This window comes from Garra rufa, chromosome 15 (assembly GCF_049309525.1).
Source record: "Garra rufa chromosome 15, GarRuf1.0, whole genome shotgun sequence".
Classification (NCBI taxonomy): Eukaryota; Metazoa; Chordata; class Actinopteri; order Cypriniformes; family Cyprinidae; genus Garra; species Garra rufa.
In genome coordinates, this window is record NC_133375.1 from 756,879 (window position 1) to 784,877 (window position 27,999).

The 27,999-nt window shown below is 36.0% G+C and overlaps 1 protein-coding gene across 1 annotated transcript; it reads left to right on the top strand.

The window, feature by feature from the left end:
- Positions 1 to 132: 132 nt before the first annotated feature.
- On the top strand, positions 133 to 27,927 carry adamts13 (ADAM metallopeptidase with thrombospondin type 1 motif, 13). The gene is made up of 31 exons (XM_073818579.1): positions 133 to 469; positions 1,723 to 1,789; positions 1,936 to 2,204; positions 2,295 to 2,457; positions 5,138 to 5,271; positions 5,381 to 5,464; positions 5,550 to 5,674; positions 5,923 to 6,069; positions 6,177 to 6,311; positions 6,534 to 6,684; positions 7,466 to 7,570; positions 7,767 to 7,918; positions 8,129 to 8,192; positions 10,441 to 10,567; positions 10,644 to 10,792; positions 10,916 to 11,036; positions 11,124 to 11,204; positions 12,754 to 12,935; positions 14,328 to 14,478; positions 16,331 to 16,460; positions 17,038 to 17,217; positions 18,302 to 18,497; positions 20,223 to 20,322; positions 20,415 to 20,544; positions 20,630 to 20,818; positions 23,022 to 23,226; positions 23,319 to 23,658; positions 24,753 to 24,899; positions 24,994 to 25,170; positions 25,762 to 25,943; positions 26,998 to 27,927. Exons 1-31 carry the CDS (start codon positions 374 to 376, stop codon positions 27,169 to 27,171), a joined length of 4,653 nt encoding a protein of 1,550 aa, XP_073674680.1. The 5' UTR covers positions 133 to 373; the 3' UTR covers positions 27,172 to 27,927.
- The last annotated feature ends 72 nt before the right edge of the window (positions 27,928 to 27,999 follow it).

Here is a 27,999-nt window from a genome sequence, read left to right on the forward strand (position 1 = left end):
GTTCCTGTACTGTGATTCTGAGTTTGTTCATACAGAAGAATTCTCTTCCAGTTGTCCAGCAATGTCAAAAATCAATAAAACAGACATCAACTGAGAGGCAGTCGCAGCACAGCTTGTTACCTTCTACACAGATCATGGTGTGTCAACAACTATTGTCTGTCATTCATCAACTCAGTGTTTCAGCGGGGCTTGCCCATGCCTTCTGATCAATAACCTTTATGTTAATCTTTCTAAACAAGCAGAGTGTTAAACATCGGTCTATGCACAGAATAGTTTCAACCAACTTCAAACAGAAGTCAGAATTGCGGTGGAACAGCAGGCTGATTGGTATCTTGGCATGTTCAGCCTCATTTGATCAGTTCTGTGCTTCAACATGTGGTCAAACATGAGAACTCTGATCTGGCTCTTTCTGGCTCCATGTTTGTTAAAAACAACAGCTCTACGGATTTCACAATGCACTTTGCAGAAGGTAAGTGCTTTTAAGCTTGGAAAATGGGAGATTTATGACCTATATTTACAGATATTAGAAACTTTTAAATACAAATGTACAAGGATTTTCATATGGTTGCATCATAAACATAACTATAAAAATGTATAATAAAAAAAAATGCAAGCAATAAAGTAATGCAATACAGAACAAATGTGTCCCTGGACCACAAAACCAGTCATAAGGGTCAATTTCTTTCAAAATTGAGATTTATACATTATCTGAAAGCTGAAAGCATAGTTTTTTAGGATATAAGAATATTTGGCTGAAAAATTGAGAAAATTGCCTTTAAAGTTGTCCAAATGAAGTTCTTAGCAATGCATATTATATTTCAAAATTTAAGATTTGAAATATTTACAGTAGGAAATGTACAAAATATCTTCATGGAACTTGATCTATACTTAATATACTAATGATTTTTGGCATATAAGAAAAATCGATAATTTTGACCCATACAATGTATTTTTGGCTATTTACCCATGCTACAATCTGGTTTTGTGGTCCAAATGTTTGGGGTCTGTATGTTTTTTTTATTTTTATGGTTTAAAAGAAGTCTCTTATGCTCACCAAAGCTTCTTTTATTAGATCATAAATACAGTAAAACAGTAATATTGTGAAATATTATTGCAAATTTAAATAATTGTTTAATTATTGTAATATATTTAATAGAAAACATAATTTATTCATGTGATGTCAAAACTAATATTTTTCATATTTCAATTTTTATTTTTAACATTTATTTATTAATAATTTATTACTTATTTATTACAATTGATGCTCAATAGACATTTCTTATTATTATCAATGTTGAAAACAATTGAGCTGCTTAATATACAGTATATATATATATATATATATATATATATATATATATATATATATATATATATATACTGTATATTAAGCATATATATATATGCTTATATATATATATATATATATATATATGCTTTTCAGGATTTTTGGATGAATAGAAAGCTCAAAAGAACAATAATACAAAGAAACTAATAAAAATTGATAATTTTTACTAAGTATAAGTTAATTAATTTCTTTCTTGTTTTTTTTTTTTTTAAACTAACATTTTACTTACCTTAAACTGAATGGAAGTGTATATATTATGTAATTTATCAATTGCATTGAACTATTGTGATGGAACATTTACAGTATGTATAGTATGTGCAATATAACCTTTGTATTAATCAAATAAATTCGAATAAATGTTTTTTTTCCCCCAGGATTTTTTAGATTCACTGAAACCTCAAGATTTATTTTATTATTTTGATACTATTTCCATTAAATCAGGTGAGTCTTATTCATGAATACTGAGAAATACTAGTCACAAATATGAAATCAAACGGTTCGCAGATAGACCTTAGGATCATAAATACAAACTATAGGTTTTTGAAAAACATGTAAACACCCTGACATTAGTAGTTTGTTCTCTTCAGTGCCTCACTTTGAGCTGGTGTGGGTGAATTGCTCGAGGAATGAGTCTTTCAGAGGGCTATGGAGGTGCTCGTTTCAGAGCGAAGGAGAGAGTTTTGAGCTGGGCCAACACAGAGATGAACAACCTGTGTCTTGTCCCACGAGTTTGGAGATGGTGATCAACTCGACGGTCAGCGTGGTGAAGAAACGGGAGGATGTGTGCTGCGAGCATCTGAAGTTACTGAGACCAGCACATACAAGAACACTTCTCCCCATCTGCCATGGCAAATTAGTAAGAATATGCTTTTTACTGTGTTTTATGTTTGTCTGTACAGTACTATATGGAGACAAATTTCTAATTCAAATCTGTATTTGTCCTCAGCAAGGTCTGATACAGTCAGGGGAGAGGAGGCTGTATATTCGCCCGGTGCTTGAAAAACACATAGACCATCTGAAGGAGCTTGCTACGGATATACCTTCTGGTGTACCTCACCTGCTACTAACCCACACATTACCAGTGAGGACACGTCTTAAACAGCCTAAAAGTGAGTGAACATTGTACTGGTTAAATATACACAGTGTACAGTAGCAGATCATTGTGCACAGGCCTTTCCATGGCCTGCAGTCCACAGCAAAACATTTTGCAATTGAGCTTGTCCATCTATTCAAAGTGCAGCTTCAAAGGGTAAAGTAACAGAATCAGTGACAGATGTGTTCTTGCTTTCTGTCTGTATTATTTTTCACAGTTTTTTGTCTCATGCTATGAGTACCAAATGCAGGTTTCATTAAAAATTGTTAGCTGTAAAATAGTGTAAGAGCACTTTCTGCATTTTACATTGTTAAGCCAATAGATGGTGACAATTGACTGATACAGTAAGTGAGTCATTTGAATCATTCAGTCAAATTATTAGTTCAAAACATTGATTCATTGAGGAACAAAACAAGTCTTTCTGAGCAATTAAGTCACCAAATCGAATCATGCACTTAACAAATCTGATCAAAACATGGATTCATTTGGGAACAAAACAAGTTTTTGTGAGCAAGTCATTGAATCATTCACACAACAAATCTAATCAAAACATGGATTCATTCGGGAGCAAAAGAAGTCTCTGTGAGCAAGTCATTGAATCATTCACTCAACAAATCTGATCAAAACATGGATTAATTTGGGAACAAAACAAGTCTTTGTGAGAAAGTCATTGAATAATTCACTCAACAAATCTAATCGAAACATGGATTCATTTGGGAACAAAACAAGTCTTTGTGAGCAAGTCATTGAATCATTCACTCAACAAATCTGATCAAAACATGGATTCATTCAGTAACAAAACAAGTCTCTGTGAGCAAGTCATTAAATAATTTACTCAACAAATATAATCAAAAAAGGGTGCGTTTGAGAACCAAATATATATTTCTGATCAAGTCATTGAATCATTCACTCAATAAATCTGATCAAAACATGGATTCATTTGGGAACAAAACAAGTCTTTGTGAGAAAGTCATTGAATAATTCACTCAACAAATCTAATCGAAACATGGATTCATTCAGTAACAAAACAAGTCTCTGTGAGCAAGTCATTAAATAATTTACTCAACAAATATAATCAAAAAAGGGGGCGTTTGAGAACCAAATAAATATTTCTGATCAAGTGATTGAATCATTCACTCAATAAATGTAATCAAAACATGAAATCATTCAGGAACAAAACCAGTCTTTGTAAGCAAGTTATTGAATCATTTACTCAACAAATTTGATCAAAATATGGATTTATTCGGGAACAAAACAAGTCTTTGTGAGAAAGTCATTGAATCATTCACTCAACAAACCTGATCAAAAATAGATTCATTCAGGAACAAAACAAGTCTCTGTGAGCAAGTCATTAAATCATTTACACAAATCTAATATAAAACATGGATTAATTTAGGAACCAAATAAGTATTTCTGATCAAGTCATTGAATCATTCACTCAACAAATCTAATCGAAACATGGATTCATTCGGTAACAAAACAAGTCTCTGTGAGCAAGTCATTAAATAATTTACTCAACAAATATAATCAAAAAAGGGGGCGTTTGAGAACCAAATAAATATTTCTGATCAAGTGATTGAATCATTCACTCAATAAATGTAATCAAAACATGAAATCATTCAGGAACAAAACCAGTCTTTGTAAGCAAGTTATTGAATCATTTACTCAACAAATTTGATCAAAATATGGATTTATTCGGGAACAAAACAAGTCTTTGTGAGAAAGTCATTGAATCATTCACTCAACAAACCTGATCAAAAATAGATTCATTCAGGAACAAAACAAGTCTCTGTGAGCAAGTCATTAAATCATTTACACAAATCTAATATAAAACATGGATTAATTTAGGAACCAAATAAGTATTTCTGATCAAGTCATTGAATCATTCACTCAACAAATCTAATCGAAACATGGATTCATTCGGTAACAAAACAAGTCTCTGTGAGCAAGTCATTAAATAATTTACTCAACAAATATAATCAAAAAAGGGTGCGTTTGAGAACCAAATAAATATTTCTGATCAAGTCATTGAATCATTCACTCAATAAATGTAATCAAAACATGAAATCATTCAGGAACAAAACCAGTCTTTGTAAGCAAGTTATTGAATCATTCACTCAACAAATCAAATTAAAACAAAGATTCATACAGGAATAAAATAGTCTTTGTGAGCAAGTCATTGAATAATTTAATCAACAAATTTGATCAAAACATGGATTCATTCAGGAACAAAACAAGTATTTCTGAGAAAGTCATTGAATTTTTCACTTAACAAATAAAAAAAAAACAGATTCATTTGGGAGCAAAACTATAGTCTTTGTGAGCAAATCATTGAATCATTCACTCAACAAATCTGATCAAAACATGTATTCATTCAGGAGCAAAACTAGTCTTTGTGAGCAAGTCATTGAATCATGCACTCAATAAATTTAATCAAAACATGAATTTATTCAGGAACAAAACAAGACTTTGTGAGCAAGTCATTGAATCGTTCACTCAACAAATCTGATCAAACACTTACAGCTTACAGCTGAATCAACTTCAGTATCAAGTTCCATACAAAGTGCTACTTTGATCAAATCAGGGTTTTCTAAAATATAATACACACATTTTGAAGTAATTAATGCCTGTTCACACCAAAAATGATAACTACAACACTTAACAAATTTTTTAAGTGTGATTTGCTTTTGCCTTAGGCCAGTTCAGGTTACGGAGGACACCGCTGGGTTCAGAGGTCACACATCTGGAGCTTGCAGTGGTGGTGGGTCCAGATGTCTATGATGTTCATAGGCAAGACACTGAGAGATACATCCTAACCAACCTTAACATTGTATGTGTGTGTTTAATCTACATTTTTAGTTACAAACAAGGCAATGTATTTGAATTAGTGCCTACCCAAGATACTTTGTGTAGTTTGAATATCTTTCCTACTCTTGCAGGCCTCTGAGCTTCTTAGAGATGTTACTCTCGGTGCCAATATAAGAGTTCACCTTGTCCGTATGGTCATTCTCACAGAGCCAAAGGTAACAATGGCTATTTGACATAACGATACACACAAGAGCAATTATATTTATCCACAAGGACAATAAAGTATGTCTTAATCCACAGCCAGACATCCAGATCTCCGAAAACATCACTTCCTCTCTAAAAAGTGTGTGCGAGTGGGGTCAAAAGGTCAACCCTGATGCTGACACTGACCCTTTACATGCAGATCTGCTATTATATATTACCAGGTGTGGATTGAGAGCACTCTTATTTAAAGCATTTATGTAATTTTTCTATGTTTTTGGTTTAAAAACATGTATTAATTGTGATTAATTACAGAAAAATGTATGAATAGTTAATTATAATGCAATTATATTATTTTGGATTATATATTGAAATATAGTGCAATTAATTTTCAGAGCAAGCTATTAGATGTCACAAAAATATAGTGTTTCTGCATACCTGCATTTTAGTAATTCTCTTTGACATCATGAAGGTTTGATCTGGTGTTACCCAATGGGAATAAGCTTGTGAGAGGGGTGACCCAGCTGGGCGGAGTCTGTTCCTCTCAGTGGAACTGCGTGATTACAGAGGATACAGGCTTTGATCTTGGCATCACCATTGCTCATGAGATTGGCCACAGGTGAGCTTGACAACATTAAAGCCCAGAAGTCATACTGCCTTGCTGAAATGTGTGATGAAACAGGCTGAATTATTTTAATCTAAGTTTTGGTTTATTGTTTTTTCCAGTTTTGGCATAAATCATGATGGAATAGACAACACATGCAGCTCCAGTGGGTTTATGATGGCATCTGATGGAGGTTATAACAGTGTCGATCTCACCTGGTCCCAGTGCAGCAGAGCGCAGCTCCACAACTTTTTCAGGTGTCAGTCACTTACTGCATCACAGACATATACATCAGCCTCCAAAAGACTGAGACTTGATGATGAATGATGTTTACTCTATTTTTGATCAAATAAATGCAGCCTTGGTGAACCTAAGAGACTTTCAAAAGCATTAAAAACACTTACTGACTGAAGATGCACTGTATTCTTCATCATGAGAATGCTCTTTGTAAGATGATAGTGTGTTGATTGTCTGTGCAGTGCTGGTAAGGCGGAGTGTGTGAAGGATGTGCCGGTGCTGGGCGGCTCAGTGCAGGACTGGAGGCCTGGTCTCTTCTATGGAGTGGACGATCAATGTCGTATAGCGTTTGGCAGCTCAGCTACTGCTTGTTCTTTTACTAACGGTGATATGGTGAGTAACACAACAGCTGACTGCCATGCTAGCACTTTAAGGATCTGAAATCACTTGACCAATGCAGCTCTCTCTGACCCTGAGTCATCAATATTTATAGTCTGTTTTGATAGAATGATGTACTTTTTAAATGCATGTACACTTTTCAAAAGGTTGGTTTTTAGTAAGATGTTTTATTTGTAGAAATAAATACTTTTATTCTACAAAGACACATTAATCTGGTTAATAGTGATGGTAAAGACATTGTTAATGTTGCAAAAGGTTTCCATTTTAAATCAATGCTGTTCCTTTGAATGGAACTATTCATCAGAGAATCTTTAAAAAAATGGTTTCCACAAAAATAATTAAGCAGCACAACTATTTTAATCATTGATAACAGTTATACATATTTCTTGAGCAGCAAATCAGCACAGTAGAATGATTTTAGAAGGATTGTGTGGCACTGAAGTCTGGAGTAATGATGCTGAAAATTCAGCTTTGCACCACAGGGATAAATTGCATTTTAAAATATATTAAAATAGAAAACAGTCATTTTAAATCGTAAAAATACTACTGTATTTTAATATAATATGACTGTATTTTTTTATCAAAATAAATGCAAAAAATAAATAAATGCAGCCTTGGTGAGCATAAAAGGGTTTGGGAAAAAAAAAAGATAAAAAAACAAATAAGGTTAAACATGTATCACATTTTGATTGTAATTTTTACTTTGCCAATAAGTATCTCCCTCAGAATTTCCATTAAGGTTATAAAGTGCCATTTTCTCTCTGTTGTCATCAAGGCAACCTGTCGTGTTTTGTCCTGCCATATCAACCCTCATGACCGAAGCTCGTGTACTCGTCTCCTTGTTCCACTCCTGGACGGGACGGAGTGTGGGCCTAGTCAGGTGACAGACTGCTATTGACCAATATTATTGACACTGAATCCTTAAGAATCCTTCATATATTCTTGCATTTTAAAAATATTTTTTGTAATATGTTTGATGTTACTGAAACAAAATTCACTATTATAATCCTCAAATATTACATGTATTTCATACTGACTTAAAAATGGATTTCCATTCTCTTTTCATGTTGTTATAGTGGTGTTTGAAGGGCCGGTGTGTGTCTCCTTCTACTTTGGGTTCCTCCATGATGGTTCACGGCTCTTGGTCTTCATGGTCTGAATTCTCTCCCTGCTCTCGAACATGTGGAGGAGGAGTCACTTACCGCAGGAGACAGTGCAACAACCCCAGGTGCGAGAGTGAAAATATGACAGCTGTTATATAATAACACTTTTCAATGTACCAAGGTAGTGAAAAGACCCAAATTTGGTGTTTGGACGTTCTGTGTTTGTACTAGAAATTTGGTAGTAGTAGTGCAGTGCATCACTTTCTGCTGTTGGTTGTACATTATACATGCTATGTAAATATATATATATATGTAGTGATGTTTCTTTGTTTCAGGCCAGCCTTTGGTGGTACCGTCTGTAAAGGACAGGACACAGAAGCTGAACTTTGTAATCAGCAGGTAATGGACGTCAGGCATGTTTACTTTGGGCCTCAGTAGATCGGGTTAGTCAAATGAAGGGTTGCACCATCTATACATTGCCATGAAGCTGCAGTGATTTGTATGCTGGGTTTTTTCATCTTCCTTTTTTTAAATTCATTGCTAAATGGCATTTATTCTTCAGTGTAGATCCAATGATGTTATTTTTCAATAATTTTGTAACACTTTACAGTTGAGTTTAAACTGTCAACATCAGTTAAAGCAAAAGCTATCATGTAGAAGCAATGAACAGTATTTTACAGAATTGAACTAGAATTGCATTACAGTTCTACAATTCTTATACTACTTAATTGTTTTACTTTGTTATCAAACATTTATTCAGTAAAGAATTTTACTAAAAAATTAAATAAATTATGTTATTTTAAACTTATTTTTATTTTTACACTCTGAAAAATAAAGGTGCTTTAAAAGGTTCTTCACAGCGATGCCATAGAAGAACCATTTTTAGTTCCACAAAGAACCATTCAGTCAAAGGTTCTTTAAAGAACCATCTATTTCTTACCTTTTTATAATCTGAAGAACCTTCTTTCGCCACAAAGAACCTTTTGTGAAACAGAAAGGTTCTTCAGATGTTAAAGGTTCTTTATGGAACCATTTAGATAAGAAAGGTTCTTCTATGGCATCTTGGAACACCTTTATTTTTAAGGGTAAAGTAAACACAAAATGCACTTTTAAGAAGGGCCTAACTATTGTAATTAGTTTTTATTTTAATTCTACATTTTTAGGATTTGATTTAGTACCCTCAAACAAAGGAAAACCCTAAAATTGAGTAATACCAATGGTCTTTTGCATTTCCAGCCGTTAAAGCTACAGTAGCAAAAACAGCCTGTTTAAGGTAAATAGTATTTTAAGAAATGTCTATCAATGATTATTAATTTATAAACATTAAATTACATCAAGAATTGCAAGTCAAGCTTTTCAAGAATTTCATTTTAATGAAGCTCTATGAGACTTTATAACATGCAGTTGCAAGTTTGCAAAAAAAAAATCTTTTTTCTAAACTTTAAATTCTTTACTTGCCTTAAAGGGACTTTGTTTCAATGCAATTCTGATTTTAAAACTCATAGTTGCGAGTTTATATCTAACAATTCGGAGAAAAAAGTCAGAATTGCGAGTTTGTATCATGCAATTCTGAGAGGAAAAGTCAGAATTGTGAGATAAAAAGTCACAACTATATAACTATATAAATATAAACTCGAATTACAAGATAAAAGTCAGAAATTCTCTCAATTCTGACTATTTCTCACAATTGTGATGTTATATCACACAATTCTGAGAAAAAGTCAGAATTGTGAGTTTGTTTCATATAATCCTAACAGGAAAAGTCAGAATTGTGCGATAAAAAGTTGCAACTATATAACTTTATAAACTCGAAATTATGAGAATTTTTTTTTTCACAATTCTATTTCTCACAATTGTGAGGTTATATCACGTAATTCTGAAAAAAATCTGAATTGTAAGTTTCTATCTCACAATTCGGAAAAAGTCGGAATTGTCAGTTTGTATCGGAATTCTGAGAAAAAAGTAAGAACTGTGAGATAAAAAGTTGCAATCATGAGAAACAGACAGAATTGTGAGATATAAACTCGCATTTATGAGGAAAAGAAGTCAGAATTGTGTGTTTGTATCATGTAATCCTGGCGGGAAAAGTCAGAACTGTGAGATAAAAAGTTGCAATCATGAGAAACAGACAGAATTGTGAGATATGAACTCGCATTTACGAGAAAAGAAGTCAGAATTGCGAGTTCTTACAATTCTAACTTTATTTCAACACAATTCTGACCTTATAACTAATAGTTGCAAGTTTATATCTCACAATTCGGAGAAAAAAGTCAGAATTGCGAGTTTGCATGCAATTCTGAAAGGAAAAGTCAGAATTGTGAGATAAAAAGTCAAATGATATAACTATATAAATATAAACTCGAAATTACGAGAAAAAAGTAAGGTTATATCACACAATTCTGAGAAAAAAGTCAGAGTTGTAAGTTTATATCTTGCAATTCTAAGGAAAAAGTCAGAAAAGTGAGTCTGTATCGCAATGGTCAATGATCAGAGAGATGCTGAAAAGTTGTAGAGTGAAAAAAAAGTTAGTACTGTTTAAGTGCAATAAAGTTTGAAAACTTTAAATGACATGGATGTCTGTAAAATGAAATGAAAGCCAGTTAATTCATGGTTTAAAGAGACATGCGTGTCTTGTTGTTTGTTGCAGCCCTGTGAGTCGACTCAGCTGGAGTTCATGTCTCAGCAGTGCTCAGCCACAGACCGGCAGCCTCTGTCAGTGTCTCCAGACTCCAGTTCAGTCTACACCTGGATCCCTGCTGTTGGCTACAGCTCAGGTGCACCCATAAACAACTTCCTGTTCAATATCTTCTGTTGTGTTCTCTGTTCTTTACATGTCTCTCTCACTTCCAGGTGATGCTCAGTGTAAACTGATGTGTCGCTCACGTGAGCAGGACTTCATGGTGAGTCGTGGGTCTCAGTTCATCGATGGGACGCGGTGTGAAGCCAGTCATAATGTACCGCGTGGTTCTGTTTCTGCCTGTCTAGGTGGAAAGTGCCAGGTAATTCCACACACAAAATGTAAACTAAGTTCAAATATGTTTTTGCCCAGTTTTTGAAACATTGGACACAGTATGAATATTTAACACGTATAATTTCTCCATACTGTTTATTTCCTGGGTTAGCTGTTTGGTTGTGATGGAGTAATGCATTCTGGGAAAGTGGAGGATGTTTGTGGTGTGTGTGGGGGCAATGGCTCCACCTGTCAGGTCATCTCAAACACCTTTTCAGGTGGAGAGGCTGGAGGTAAGTAGAGGCATATTTATTATTTGTCCAGTCGTTTGCTTTCAAATATGAACAATAACCTCTTTCTGTCTGTTTCATTTTTTAAAGAGTATGTCACATTCCTCAGCCTTCCTCTGAACGCCTCTCAGGTTCATGTGATTAACACAAAGCCAGTTTTTACACACCTTGGTGAGTATAGCTACATTCAGCAGATTTTCAGTTAAATTCTTTAAAATAAAGGTGCTTCACGATGCCATAGAAAAACCTTTTAAATGGTTCCATAAAGAACCTTAAACATCCGAAGAACCTTTCTGTTTCAAAAATGGTTCTTTGTGACGAAAGAAGGTTCTTTAGATTATAAACAGGTAAGAAAGAGATGGTTCTTTAAAGAACCTTTGACTGAATGGCTCTTTGTGGAAGCAAAAATGGTTCTTTTATGGCATCGCTTGAAGAACCTTTTAAAGCACCTTTATTTTTAAGAGTGTTAGAAGAACTAAATACCATGGTGCATTTATTTGATAAAATATACAGTAAAACTGAACTATTATTACAATTGAAAAGAACTGTTTTTTTTAATATGTTTCAAAATGTAAATTAGTTATGTGATTGTAAAGCTGAATTTTCAGCATCAATACTCCAGTCTTCAGTGTCACATGATCCTTCAGAAATCATTTTAATGTGGATTTTTTTTCAGAACCCTCTGATTAAGGAAGTTCATAAAGAAACAACTTATTTGAAATGGAAATCTTTTATAATTTTATATGTCTTTACTGTCCCTTTTGATCAATTTATGCATCCTTGCTGAAAAAAGTAGTAATTTCTATTAAAAATCTTACTGGCCCTAAACTTTTTAATGTGTACTTAGGGGTGTAAACCGTGTAACCATTTTTTTCCCGTTGGCCAAAATTAAATGCATCAGTCTGAAAGAATAGTTTTTTTTGTGGTATTTGTTACACTGACAGATATTCATATCTGTTGGGGAAAAGTTACTTTTAAAACTAATGCATTAAAATATTGCGTTACATCCTAAAAAAGTAACTAATTACATTACTTAGTTACTTTTTATGGAAAGGAAAACACTACGTTACTTTTGCGTTACTTTTGCATTACTTTTTAAATCTGGACAGGGCTTGCTTGTTTGTTTTTAATATAAAGTTCTATTTCACACCAAAAAGTGAAATAGATAAGCCTCAGGCTTAAGGAAAAGTAAATTCACGTCTGAACCGTAGAAAAGTTAAACTCACTTCAGCAATAAGAAAAAAAACAATGAAGCACAAATGTTTACTTTATTAGTGGTTGAAATGAATCATCAATGGTCAGCAGCAAAGACTTTGGATAATGAAATGGGATTAAATACATAAAGGATATTTGTGCTATTTAACATATTTTATTCTGAGTTTGTATTTTACTGTTTTAATTAATTTTGATAAATACTGAATTTTTTTTGCAAGTGAGATTCACATTTAGTCTAGAACTATAGTAACGTCATTCTCTCAACATGGGTACAAGAGACTTGTCAGTCAATAAATGGGAAAACAAAGTAATCGGCGTTAATATTTGTAATATTTTCTTGTAAATTAAAATGTAATGCGTTACTTTACTAGTTACTTGAAAAAAAGTTACTTGTAATGCGTCACCCCCAGTATAGTTTATATCATATCGGAGTACTGTATGTCCTACCAAATAATCAATACAATTAAAAAATGATCTGAAAGAAATGTCCCTCTTTTTCCTGCAGCGGTGCTATTAAATGATAAATATGTGGTGTCTGGAGATGGAAGCCCAGGCCTGAGCATCACATTCCCCTCACCTCTGGAGAAGAGCCCCATAATCTATAACCTGTACCTCACACCTGACCACCTGCCTCAAACTGAAGAGCTCACTATCTCTGGACCAGTCACAGACAAAATACACATACAGGTCTGTAGTGTCTTCCTTTGCTACAGGACCTTCGTTATTGCTGACTTTCATCCAAAAATCTAAATTCTGTCATTAATTACTCTCCCTCATGTCGTTTCAAACCTGTACAACCTTCGTTCATCTTCAGAACACAAATTAGGATATTTTTGATCAAATCCAAGAGCTTTCTGACCCTGAATAGGCAGCAACGCAACTGACATGTTCAAGGTCCAGAAAAGTAGTAAAGACATTGTTGAAATAGTCCATGTGACATCAGTGATGCAACTGTAATGTTATGAAGCTACGAGATGACTTTTTGTGCACAAAGAAAACAATAATAATGACTTTATTCAACAAATCTTCTCTTCTGTATCTTCTATGCACATTCACGAGACTACCACAACAAATGCCTGATGTCACATGGACTATGTAAGAAAAAGTAATGAGGACATATAAGATCTTTATGAAGATGTTTATTGCAGCATAGCAGTGACAAAGTACATGTTGTACAGTGTTGTTTTCGCCAACGATGACGATGACGAAATCATTTCGTTGACGCCACTTTTTTTCATGACGATAACGAGACGATGACGAGATAAAAATGGCTCGTTGATGACTAAAACATGACGAGACGTGTGTGAGTTTTCGTTAATGAGACGAGAATAGACGAAAATGTTAGTGGGTGGTCCATCAGACGTTTAAAATGCATGACATTTCTGCTTATTGTGCATGCCAATTAAAACTTAAAAAGTATCTGACGCTATGGCAAGCCGTTTTAGCATTAAATACTCTTTGCTATAACAATTTATTGATTACTTAATCTATGAATCATACAGAATGTTCATTAGTTGCTGATGTAGTAATCATTAATAAATTGTTTAGTTCTTCGTTAATTATATATTAAATCGTGATTATCTGTGCATTACATAAATTAATGCACATTTGTGCACACGTATTGTAAAGTGTTAGCACTTTTTATAACATTAAAGTTTACTACCCTAAATGTAAATGAAGTTGATCCTGTTGTAACAGCTGTGGTCTGTATGTTAATTAAGTTCTGACACTCCTTTGTCTAAAATGGTTCTCAGTTTCTCACACCCGCTCCCATTCTACAATTGTATCCCAAGTGGTCTAAACTGTTGACTTTCTTCTTCTCTATAATAATTAAACCATTTTGGGAAATGAGCACGATTAAACACATATTGTGGAGTGAAATCAGGGTCGAGGCAGACTATAATTCTTACAACTATTTTATTGATGTCCCTACTTTCTGGGCCTTGAATGTGGTAGTTGTGCTGCTCTCTCAGATTTCATCAAAAATATCTTAATTTGTGTTCTGAAGATGGTCTGGAGATGGTCTGGAACTATCCCTCATTGTTTGTAACAAAAACTGTTTATTTACTCCTTTTTCAGGTGTTTCGGAAATATGGCCAAGAGTATGGAGACTTTACCACCCCAAACATCTCATACCAGTACTACTCATCTGAAGCTGTTTCAGTGAAGAGAGCTGCTGAGGGCAGATGGTCCACCGTTTTATCTGCATGCTCAGTGACCTGCGGCACAGGTAACATTATAAATAGGACCCTGAGCTATTATTGGTCAAACTATTCCATATTGAGAAACACGCTAACATACTGTTATACAAATACTTTTATGCACTTGTCTTTGCAGTTACCTTTTTAACTTCTAACTTTAAAGGGATAGTTCATGCAAAAACAAAAATTCTGTCATTAATTACTCACTCTCATGTTGTTCAAAACCCGTAAGACCTTTGTTCATCTTTAGAACACAATTTAAGATATAAGAGCTTTCTGACCCTGCATAAACAGCAACGCAACTACCATTGTTCAAGGTCATTGTTAAAGGCATCATCGGATGCAAAACTAACTTTTCCATGTTGTTTACACATTAATGTGTGTTGGTAGTTTGTGTACACAACCACCCTACAATGATAAAAATCCACCCAGTGGTATTTCTTTAATCTTTAAAAGTAATATCCCCTTTTTTAAATCAGATCATTCTCAGATTCTTGTCGTTGTGATGGCACACAGTTGATTGACATGATCGTCTTACCTTAGACCCACCCTCATCAAGCTAAAACAGTCAAATACAATCGCCATTGTGTGACTCAGGTGCAGAGGAAGACTCTAATTGAGCGATTGAGGTGTTCTGTTGTTGGATGTAATAATGAACATAGCAGTAGTCATTTACTCCCAACATCTGAGCCGCTGAAGATGCAGAGGATAACGTTACTTTCGGTTTTAAAAGGAAAGCGCCTATCCCAATCTACATATGCATCTATGTTCATGCGAATCATTCATGATGCAGCTTCACCCACAGCAGACGTGAGTATAAGGGTTTTTTTATGCATCTTTGCAAATGGCCTTTATAAATGCGGCTAAACATGGCTAAAGTAAACATTACAGCTCTTAAAGGAGTAGTTCACTTTCAGAACAAAAATGTACAGATAATGTACTCACCCCCTTGTCATCCAAGATGTTCATGTCTTTCTTTCTTCAGTCATGAAGAAATGGTGTTTTTTGAGGAAAACATTTCAGGATTTCTCTTCATATGGACTTCTATGGTGCCCCTGAGTTTGAACTTCAAAATGCAGTTTAAATGAAAGGGCTCTAAATGATCCCAGCCGAGGAAGAAGGGTCTTATCCAGCGAAACAATTGATTATTTTCTAAAAACATTTACAACTTATATACTTTTTAGTCTCAAATGCTTGTTTTGCGGAGCTAGAAAAGACGAGCATTTGAGGTTAAAAAGTATATCAATTGTAATTTATTTTCAGAAAATAACTCATTGTTTTGCTAGATAAGACCCTTCTTCTTCGGCTGGGATCATTTAGAGCCCTTTGAAGCTGCATTTTGGAAGTTCAAACTAGGGGGCAGAATAGGAGTCCATTATATGGAAAGAAATCCTGAAATATTTACTAAAAAATCATAATTACGACTGAAGAAAGAAAGACAAGGGGGTGAGTATATTATCTGTAAATTGTTGTTCTGAAAGTTAATTACTCCTTTAATCCCACAGCAAAGAGGGGCAGGGTGAGCGGAGCTCATTTGCATTTAAAGGGCCCATGCGATAAAATGAGTTGATATTTTGCAGAGCTGATTTAGGTAAAATGGTGGTTTTTTTAACCAAAGTATATTACAGACTTTTTATTAAGACCATAAAGATTCGTATAAACTTGTGAAACATGGGCATCCGATGACCCCTTTAAAATAGTCCATGTGGTAGTCAGTGGTTCAACCGTAATTTTATGAAGCTATGAGAACACTCTTTGTGCACAAACACAGACACGACATAAGTGAGAGTAATTAATGACAGAATTTTCATTTTTGGGTGAACTGTCCCTTTAATAGTCTTGAAGCCCAGTTTGAATTTGGTTTCTCTCTCTTTGTTGTAGGCATCCAGAAAATCAATCAGCACTGTGTGGATGTCCTCACACTTGAACGTCTGGAAGATGAGCTCTGCACTTCATCCCCTCAATCAGCAGATCAGCTGCAACCCTGCTTCCAGCCTGACTGCCCACCCAGGTGCCTTTCAGTGTTTCAGGTTTATAGTTTTGCCCTAGTTTTGCCTTGGATTCAGTAGCCATTCAAACATACCAGAAAAATTCATAACCTACCAAAAAATCTAATTAATACCTTTTTTCATTAAGTAGGCCCTGATGAAAAAAAAAACAGCATATGCTGGTTAGGAAGGTTTTGATGCTGGTATGCTGGTTTAAGATGGTCCTTAGCTGGTTTATGCTGGTCCTTTGCTGGTTTATCCTTGACCAGCAACATGACCAGCTAAGAACCAGCATAAACCAGCTAAAACCAGCATCCCAGCATCAAAACCTACCTAACTAGCATATGCTGTTTTTTTCATCAGGGGGAAGAAGGAGTAAAATAGGAAACTACTCTGGCCCTGTCCAACTTGACCCACTCGATTGTTGATTCAATTTGACCATGTCTGTAAAGTCAGTGAGACACTTTTATGTTTCAGATGAGTACTTATGATAGATGTTTCATTATAAATAACATCATGACGACAACAACTGCAAGGACCAAAGGTGTAGTTTTGACAGGGCCTTTGAATTCAAAAGTTTAACTTGTCTATGTGTTTTAGCTGGGAGGTTGGTGAGTTTGGACCCTGCAGTACGCCCTGCGGTGTGGGAGAGCGAGTTCGCTCTGTCTCATGTGTTCAGAAACTGGGTACATTGAAACTGGAGCTGCCTAATTCAGACTGTACGCTTGACTCTAAACCCCAAACCACTGAGGCCTGCAACCCCCAAACCTGTCCTGCCAGGTAATGTGCAAAAGTGTGTGAGAATTCAACGAATTAGCAAGTTAGACAGTCTAAAGTTAAAATGTTAGGACTTTTTTGGCTTAATATGACGTAAATGATGTCTCTTGCTGAAATATGTAGTAAAAAAGACATGAAAGATTTTGGTCATATATAAAAAAAACTATAATGTTTTATACATATGTTGGACTATGGGGTTGCCAATATTACAATGATGTAAAATGGTAGCACTCTGTGAGTTATTGGCACTACATGTTGCTATTTTTACCACAACACAACTTGGAAAATAAATTACGATACGATGACCACATCTACTGAAAGAGCTTACAGGTGGCAATGGATATAAGCATAGATTTAAGCCAAATGCCATACCATTAATATTTCCCCACAAGGAGTCTAAACACCCCAGATATTGAGTGAGATCTATGCTGAGAAACTCCTTCAGTGGCTGCGGTGTCATGACAAGCGTCGCATGTTTACATCCTGTCAGGATGGCATCTAGCATTTCTTGTCTCTGCCGTTTGTAAGCTCTTTCAGTAGCTGTGGTCAACTAAAAGCCTCAAAGGCATCAGGGTTGAAGTGGAAAAAACACAGACGCGGTTCTTTAGGAAGTTTCATTCATCCAGAGGCATCTTCCCATTCTTTTCTCCTCTTCTTATCGCTAGGAAAGCAGTTAAGACTTACATCACTTCTCTTGTTGCCCTTTGACTGAAAACTACAACCAAAAGCCATAAAGTGTGGCATTGTATCAGCATTTTTTTTTTCAGAGTTGTATTGCAGTAGATCACTGACAGCTGACAGCAACCATTTCACATCAGTCCAAAATATGTATAAAACTATGTGGGGTTTTTAAATAACATTCTTTCCTGGGTTTTCTACTACATATTTTAGTAAGATACATTATTTACATTATATTAAGCCATACAAGTCTTTATACCCAGGGTTCCTTTTAATGCACAGATGAATCAGTAATCATTAATAATAATAAAATAATATAGGTATCACTTTAATATTAGACTGATTGCTGTTCATTCTTGTAGTCGTGTGTGTATATTCATGTGTATATGTGTGTGTGTGAGTGTTGTAGATGGCAGGTGTCTGAGCCCGGCGAGTGTTCAGCTGTGTGTGGACCCGGACAGGCTCAGAGAACAGTGTTGTGTGTCCGCTCCCATCATGGATCTGATTCTGAGGTTGATCAGAACCTGTGCTCTGAACCCAAACCCCCAGAACATGTCACCTGTGTGGTGGATGTTTGTCCTGTCGGCTGGGATTCTCAAAGAGAGGTACTGTGGTGCAAAATGATTTTAGCATATATTCTTGACTTCAGAAAATAATGAAACTATGTCAGACAAGTTAGAGCACTGCTGAAGAGAATATCAGCACAGATATACTGTATAGATATACAGGTACATTTGTGTGAAAAAGTGTTGACCCCCCTTCCTGATTTTTTTTTATTTTTTTGCATGTTTGTCACACTTTAATGTTTCAGATCATCAAACATATTTAAATATTAATCAAAGATAACACAAGTAAACACAACATGCAGTTTTTAAATGAAGGGTTTTTTATGAAGGGAAAAAAAATCCAAACCCACATGGCCCTGTGTGAAAAAGTGTTTGCCGCCCCCTGTTAAAACATAACTGTGGTTTATCACACCTGAGTTCAGTTTCTCTAGCCACACCTAAGCATGATTACTGCCACCACTGTTCGCAAACAAGAAATCACTTAAATAGGACTTGTCTGACAAAGTGAAGAAGACCTAAAGATCCTCAAAAGCTACACATCATGTTGAGATCCAAAGAAATTCAGGAACTAATGAGAAAGAAAGTAATTGAGATATATCAGTCTGGAAAATGTTATAAAGCCATTTCTAAAGCTTTGGGACTCCAGCGAACCACAATGAGAGCCATTATATCCACAAATAGAGAAAACATGGAACAGTGGTGAACCTTCCCAGGAGTGGCCAGCCGACCAAAATTACCCCAAGAGCACAGCGACGACTCATCCAAGAGGTCACAAAAGACCCCACAACAACATCTAAAGAACTGCAGGCCTCTCTTGCCTCAGTTAAGGTCAGTGTTCATGACTCCACCATAAGAAAGAGACTGGGTGAAAATGTCCTGCATGGCAGAGTTCCAAGACAAAAACCGCTGCTGAGCAAAAAGAACATAAAAGCTCATCTCAGTTTTGCCAGAACACATCTTGATGATCCCCAAAACTTTTGGGAAAATACTCTGTGGACTGACGAGACAAAAGTTGAACATTTTGGAAGGTGTGTGTCCCATTACATTTGGCGTAAAAGTAACACAGCATTTAAGAAAGAGAACATCATACCAACAGTAAAATATCGCGGTGGTAGTATGATGGTCTTGGGCTGCGGATGTCCGGTCATCTGTTCGTGACCTCAAGCTGAAGCGAACTTGGGTTCTGCAGCAGGACAATGATCCAAAACACACCAGCAAATCCACCTCTGAGTGGCAGAAGAAAAACAAAATGAAGACTTTGGAGTGGCCTAGCCAAAGTCCTGACCTGAATCCTATTGAGATGCTGTGGCATGACCTTAAAAAGGCAGTTCATGCTCAAAAACCCTCCAATGTGGCTGAATTACAACAATTCTGTCAAGATGAGAGGGCCAAAATTCCTGCACAGTGCTGTAACAGACTTATTGCAAGTTATCGCAAACGCTTGATTGCAGTTGTTGCTGCTAAGGGTGGCCCAACCAGTTATTAAGTTTAGCAGGCAAACACTTTTTCACACAGGGCCATGTGGGTTTGTATTTTGTTTTCCCTTCATAATAAAAAAAACTTAATTCAAAAACTGCATGTTGTGTTTACTTGCGTTATCTTTGATTAATATTTAAATTTGTTTCATGATCTGAAACAAGTGTGACAAACATGCAAAAAAATAAAAAATCAGGAAGGGGGCCAACACTGTATATAACAGTGAATATTGTCAATTATTAAGTAAATATTAGTAATTTAGGTTTAATATGTCTGTTTAATACACAGCCGATCCGAACAGTCTCCGATTTAATGCCCCGCTCCAGAATGGTTCCAGTTTATGTTTGGATTCCTGTGATGGGCCAATGCTCCAAGACCTGTGGAAACGGTAAATGAGAACCAAATGCACATGCTGAAATTATGGCCAACACTTGTTTGAGACTGTGTGCATTACATTTGCATGCTTACAATTCTACCCAGGATCTCAGCAGGTTTGGTTCTCCTGTGTGGATCACCATTCACATCTAGAAGTCCCAGAATTCCTTTGTGATCGTACCAGAAAACCACAGATGTACAGTCAGCCCTGCAGCCCATCAATATGTCCTGCTACGTAAGCATTGCTTAAACTCTGCATTTAGTTTCTAGAAATACTTCTATACATTTATGTGAAGATGAACATGGTGTCTTTTTATCAGATGGCGGTACATACAGGGCCCATGCAGTGCGTCTTGTGGAGGTGGTGTAGCGAAGAGAGTCCTGTACTGTTCCCAGAGGTTGGAAGGAGGAGATGGAAACAGGGATCTGGTGGTGGGAGAATATGTTTGTCAATCTGTGGCCAGACCTGCAGAGGTAGTGGAGTGTAATACTGAAGCCTGTCCAGCCAGGTAAAGCTGTCAAACATTTATGAACAGTTTTCAGCCTTCTATCATTCCATTTTAGTTCAGAAGAAGTCATAATGTTGCACACATTTTACTAGGCTGCTTGAAATGCTGAAAATGTAATCCAATTACTCACCGTTACGTTTGGAAGAAGAGTTGAATGATAAATCGATGTATCGCAATTTGTTGACCAATTCTGAGATTTTCCAAATGCATCGCGATTTTCTCTGAATTCGATTCCGAGTTTAGTTTTTAACGGCATATGGCCTCTAATCTAGTTTTTAACTGCACACTCAAAGGCTCATGAAGAACAGCAATGAATGCTTTTATGACGCGAGATTGATGTAAACACAGCCCACTGTGAACACTCTTGTAATTCGCGTCAACCTTTTCAAACAGTATGAATGATTATATTAGGTGTGTGAGGAATTGGAAGCAAGCAGAGTATGGCTGTTTCTAAAGTATGCAGTGCCATCTGCTGTTAAAAAGTAAGCTCAAAATGCAATGCATTCAGAAAATCTCAGAATTGGTGTAGAATCATTTCACGACTCCTGATGCATCGATTTACATAGCAACCCTACTTGGAAGAATTTTTAATGTTTTTGTATGTTTTAAAAAGCTGAAAAGTAGCAAAAATGGCCTGTTCTGTGGTGCGTTTGCCAAAATGATAATTCAACTCTACTGGTAACAACAGAACTTGCAACTACAGAGTGTTTTCACAATGGGTCATCAATCGGCCATATTGGCAGCACAGAATGTAAACAAATGCCACTGAACCGAACTGCATATTTTGCTGATTATTGCTGCTGAAAATGATCAATCATTGTCATGTTTTGGGCTGTACTGATTGGTCAGACCAGGAAAAACATTTCGAGTACTTTAGACTGCCAAAAGTTAAAACAAATCAAGGAGAAGAGTGCAAAAAACTGAGGAACAAAAGGTGTTTGGCCAAACTGAACCAGGATTTCCAGGGAATCTTGACAACATTTGTGTTTCCGTTCAGGTAGGTGAAATATTAGGCTAATATTTTTAATACTGCTTGTACGTCTCTTTACCACCAATTAACTTTAGTTTGTCAAAATATTGCACCCCTTCCTGCTTATAAGTCCTTCTCTATATTATTTAAGCAGCTTCCACGTTTTTCCTGTAGTTTAGACCGCATTAATGATCAGAACAACATATTCAGTAGTACATTAACCATGCAATCCATGCTGTTGTTTACATCCGAGTGTCACCAATATGGCCGCGCATCTGGGTAACTGACCAAATCGTGTCAAATCGCAATTTGCTATTTTTTTAATGCATCTTTGCAAATGGCCTTTCTTAATAATGTGCTTGTTGGCAAGTTTCGCAGCTAAACGCGGGTAAAGTAAACAGTACAGCTTGTAATCCCTCAGCAGAGAGGGGCGGGGTGAGCAGAGCTCATTTGCATTTAAAAGAGCATGCAATAGAATGAGTTGATTATTTGCAGAGCTGATTTTGACAAGGTATACGGGTGTGTTTTTTTTACACTACTACTGAGAATTTTTAACCAAAGTATATTATAGTCTTTTCTTTAAGAACCTAAAGAATCATATGAACTTGTGGGCATCCGATGACCCCTTTAACGATAATGATACCTCTGGCTGGGTCACCACTTAATGCCCAATGCCACTTAAAGATGACTAAAAATGAAAACTCTGTCATTAATTACTCACCCGAATGTCGTTCCAAACCCGTCAGACACTTGTTCATCTTCGGAACACAAATAAAGATATTTTTTTATGAAATCAGAGCGCTTTCTGACCCTGCATAGTCAGCAACACAACTATGTGTCATGATAATCTTGTGAATGCAATGCGGAGACTGACATATACACATGACAATAAAGTTATTTTGTTTTCTCTTGTTCTCAAAAGCTTCATAACATTACGGTTGAGCCACTGATGTTACATGGACTATTTTAACAATGTCATTACTACCTTTCTGGGCCTTGAACGTGTCAGTTGCGTTGCTGTCTATGCAGAGGTTTCATCAGAAATATATTTGTTGTCTGAAGATGAACTAAGGTCTTATGAGTTTGGAACGACATGAGGGAGAGCAATAAACGACACAATTTTAATTTTTGGGCGAACTATCCCTTCAATGCATGTTGTCTTAAACCAAAACCTATTGATTTATATTATATTATTAGAGTAAGAGTGTCTTAACTGATTAAATTATTGTGTAGGTGGCAGGCTGGTGAGCAGGGTGACTGTTCGGTGTCATGCGGGATGGGTGTAGCAGTGAGGAGTGTCCGGTGTGTTCAGTATGAGGGAGGAATAGAGAGGGTCGTGGATGAGGGCCGGTGTGACCCAACAAACAAGCCTCCCGTCACTGCACCATGCTTCACACAGGTCTGCTCTTTCCACTGGGACGTACATGAATGGAGTGAGGTAATGTGCTAACACATCCATGATCCATCGTTTATAGGATGTATATTCCAGAAAATCAATGCTTCTCCATTTCTCATTGTTCTCTACCGTAGTGTTCGGTCTCATGTGGTGATGGGATCCAGTCTCGGACCGTGTCCTGCATGGGCCCATCCAGCCCTCTTCCTGTCAGTCCCTTTCTTTGCCTCCACTTGCCAAAACCCATCACCATCCAGGCCTGCTATAGTCCTGACTGTTCTTCAGCTCAGACCTCCACACCAGAGCCCAACAGCACTCACATCCAGTCAGAGCCCCAGAGAGGAGAGGGGACACAGAGAATCACACCAGCTCCAGTTGTGAGAATAAAGAAGATGAGGAAGAGTTTCTCAGCCATTGTGCCAACAGCGGACGGGATGAAAAGCAACATGAGCACGACAACAGAACCACCACAGACCAGTTAGGTGGCAAGTGTCTGCTAGCTCCACATTAGACTGTCAGGCATACTTAAGAAAATGTGTACCTAAAATAGGCATATTTTACAATTTTGTAGCATTTTTATCCTGAAATTCTTTAAATCTGGAATATTGGTGTTAAATATAAAAAAATATCAGCATAATTATAAATTTTGTAAATGGGCATAAATATATTATACAAACGCAAGTTTCTATCTCACACTTCTGACCTTTTTCTTGCAAATGTGAGTTTATAGCTTACAATTCGGACTATTTATCTCGTAATGTGAGTTTATATCTTGCAATTCTGACTTTTTCTAGCAAATGTGAGTTTGAATCTCGCTATTCTGACTTTTGTTCTCAAAAATGCAAGTTTATATCTCACAATTCTGACTTTTGTTCTCACAAATGCAAGTTTATATCTCACAATTCTGACTTTTGTTCTCACAAATGCAAGTTTATATCTCACAATTCTATTTATCTCGTAATGCAAGTTTATATCTTACAATTCTGACTTTTTCTAGCAAATGTGAGTTTGTATCTCGCAATTCTGACTTTTGTTCTCAGAAATGCAAGTTTATATCTCACAATTTTGACTTTTTTCTTGCAAATGAGTTTATAGCTGACAATTCTGACTATTTATCTCGTAATGTGAGTTTATATCTTGCAATTCTGACTTTTTTCTAGCAAATGCAAGTTTGTATCTCACAATTGACTTTTTTTCTTGCAGTTGCACGTTTATGTCACAATTCTGACTTTTTTCTTATTTAGAGTTGCAAAGTCCATTTTTGAGAGGGAAAAAAGACTGATATGTTCTAAGAATTGCGCAATAGCATATTATAAAGTTAGAACTGCGAAATATTAACTCACAATTCTGAGAAAAAAGTTACACTTGGAGGTATAAACTCACAATTCTGACTTTATTTCTCAGAATTGAGACAAAAGACTTCATAACTTGCAGTTGCAAGTTTGTATAATTCTGCGAAAAAAAAGGTTATTTTTATTTATGGATTTATAGGTTGTTATATAAATAGGTGGATGTATGGAGGGATAAATGGAAAAAAGCTGTGATAAATAAGTAATCTACTCTGGTTTCAGGTTTCTGTGGTCGACTCCTGCTTCAAGACTCAGGAACTATCGATCTGCGCAACGTCACTCAGACCAGGTGCATATTTGCTATTGGTCGACCTCTTGATGAGGTTATTCAGATCAAAGTCATATCCAGCACTCTTAACTGCCAACAGAGTAAGTACTGAGCTACATTTCTAACAAACAGGAATCTGATGCAGTACCCGTGTGGTGAACTGTGTGTATGTTTGTGTGTGTGTGTAATCTTCAGAGGAAAATATTGCCCTGTATGACAGACTCATCCTGATGCGTCTCTGTGAGAGGATGACCGGTAAAACGCTGAAATCACGATCAAATGTCCTACTGGTGCGCCAGAGCCGCCTGACCCCCGGCAACGGAGTGCTGCTATTTTACCAGAGCATAAAGAACAAAAAAAGCCACAATGGAGGTGTGTTATTACAAACATGGCATTAAACACAATACTTTTTTCATTTACTCACCTTTATGTCATACCAAGTCGGACATTTTTCTGAATAAAGTAATACTTTAGGACTAAATTGCATAAAATTGACAGTGAAAATGTAAGAACAACTGTTTTCAATATTGTTAAGAATAGTAAATATTTCTTATGCAGCAACTCAGCATATCAGAATGATTTCTGAAGGATCATGTGGCACTGAAGACTTGTGTAATGATGCTGGAAATTCAGCTTTACATCACAGGAATAAATTACATTTTAAAATAGATTACATTAGAAATCAGTTCAGTTGAATTGTACTAATATTTCGCAATATTAATGTTTTTACTGTATTTGAGATTAAATAAATGCAGCCTTGATGAGCGTAAGAGACTTTATCAAATTTTTGACCAATCTCCAAATTATTATTTTTTTTTTTTTTTACATACAACAAAAGTTGTTGCACAAAATAAAGAAAGTCATATGGGTTGGACTATAAATAAGGTGAGCAAATGATTACAGAATTTTCACTACAGTGAAATAATCTGAAAGGATGTAACACAGTATGTATCTTCCTCCAAGAGTGTGATGTTCAGCTGTTCTCTCCGTCTGGACTCATTGAGAATCCGATCAAGAGCGCAGCCACCGCCGCCTCTAACACTCAGAGCTGTCGGGTGTTCATCGATGCTCCACCAGCTTTCAGGATTCAGATCAGAGCACTTTCTGTGCTCAACAACACCGATACCAACTCCACATACATATTGGTAAGTCACTGTTCATCCACCCTTTATTACATAAACAATATTGTTCAAAAGAGAGAGTAAAGGAGAAGTTCACTTCCAGAACAAAAAAAATACAGATAATTTACTCACCCCCTTGGCAAACAAGATGTTCATGTCTTTCTTTCTTCAGTTGTAAAGAAATTATGTTTTTTGAGGAAAACATTTCAGGATTTCTCTCCATATAGTGGACTTCTATGGTGTTTGAACTTCCAAAATGCAGTTTAAATGTAGCTTCAAAGGGCTCTAAATGATCCCAGCCAAGGAAGAAGGGTCTCATCTAGCAAAACAATCGTTTTTTTTTTTTTTTTTTTTTTTAAACATTGACAATTTATATACTTTTTAACCTTAAATCTTGCCTAACTCTGCGTGCACTGTATTCAGTGTATGTCGGAAAACTCCTATCTCATTTTCTCCTCCAACTTCAGCAGAAGTACCGACCCAGTGTTTAAAAAGTGAACATTCAAAGAAGATCAAATGCCCTTTACAAAAAATGGTAAAACAGCAATGTAGGATGATTTTGAAGTTGAGTATATGCAGGGCTAGAAAAGATGAGCATTTGAGGTTAAAAAGTATATTCTATTATAGTTTCGCTAGAAAAGACCCTTCTTCCTCGGCTGGGATCCTTTGATGCAGCATCTAAACTGCATTTTTGAAGTTCAAACTTGCAGGCACCATAGAAGTTCACTAAATGGAGTGAAATCTTGAAATATTTTCCTCAAAAGACTTAATTTCTTTACAACTAAAGAAAGAAAGACATGAACACCTTGGATAACAAGGGGGTGAGTAAATTATCAATCATGTTCATTTTTGTTCTGGAAGTGAACTTCTTTACTCAATAAAAGTCCACTAATGGCAGACGGAATGGTGTTTTGAGAGTTATTTACATTAGATAGACACTAAGCCAGCATCTAGTAAAACAAGTAGTAATGCAAGTACTAAATTTGCTACACATTGTGGCTGCAAATGATGCCCCATGGGTTAAACATAAACACATGTTCATGCTGTGAATCTCTAATATTTTCTTTTACTTACCCAGATTCGGGATGTGGATGCCTTGAAGACGACCATCTTCAGAGGGTCTCATCTCTTCCTGTGGAGCTCCTCAGGAAGCAGGGCTGAAGTGGAGTTCCACGGGGAGTATCAGCAAATCAAGGGCATGTTCAGGGCCGAGTATTCCTACATTAACCCTTCTGAAGAACAACCAGTGTAGTCTGTAAGAAAGCTTCTAAGTTCATAAAGTGCCTTGGAGCATTAAAAAAAAATCCTAGTTATAATTTAGCCAGGTGAACACAACAGAATCAGAACTGAAGATAGGATGTATTACCTTTATATCAAAGATATAATTTTGTTTCCATATCATTTAAAAATCACACAATTTACTTTTTATATATAGGTACTTCTGTATATTTATTATAATGAACATGAGTTAATCTGTGTAAACTGACAATAATGTGTGTCAAGTCTACTGCTAAGCAATCAGCACAAAATAAATAACAATCATAATTTTTTTCTGAAATTTTACAGAATGATTTAGAAAAAGTCCATATGGCTCTGAGTTTAGCATAACAGTCTTTTTTAACATTTGTGAAACTGCCGTAGACCCTTTGATCCACCTTTTTGGATAAGTATACTTCATTTTTACGCGTACATTAGCATAGAGTTGCAGGTATGTTTTAATCCTCTCACACAAGTGCTCATTAATGCTGGCACATATGGTTTCTTTTCTGATCAATAAACAGGCCAAAGCCTGTCTGAAAAACAAACTTTTGTGCAAAAAACAAAACAAAAAACGGACTGCATGCGTACAGTATGTCCCGTGCACCATACAAATACCCTAGTGTATGCATATAAATAAACTGAAGTATACTTTGGGTTTAACATGATATGGCACTGATATCAAGAACATTCTCACACTCACCATTTTTACAGTTGAAACAGAAATAAAAACAGAGTTCGTGTTTGTTTACATCTGTACTTGTCACTTCTTTGAAGGGTTAAATGTGTAATTTCTGTGCCACTAAAATACCCTGCAAAAATA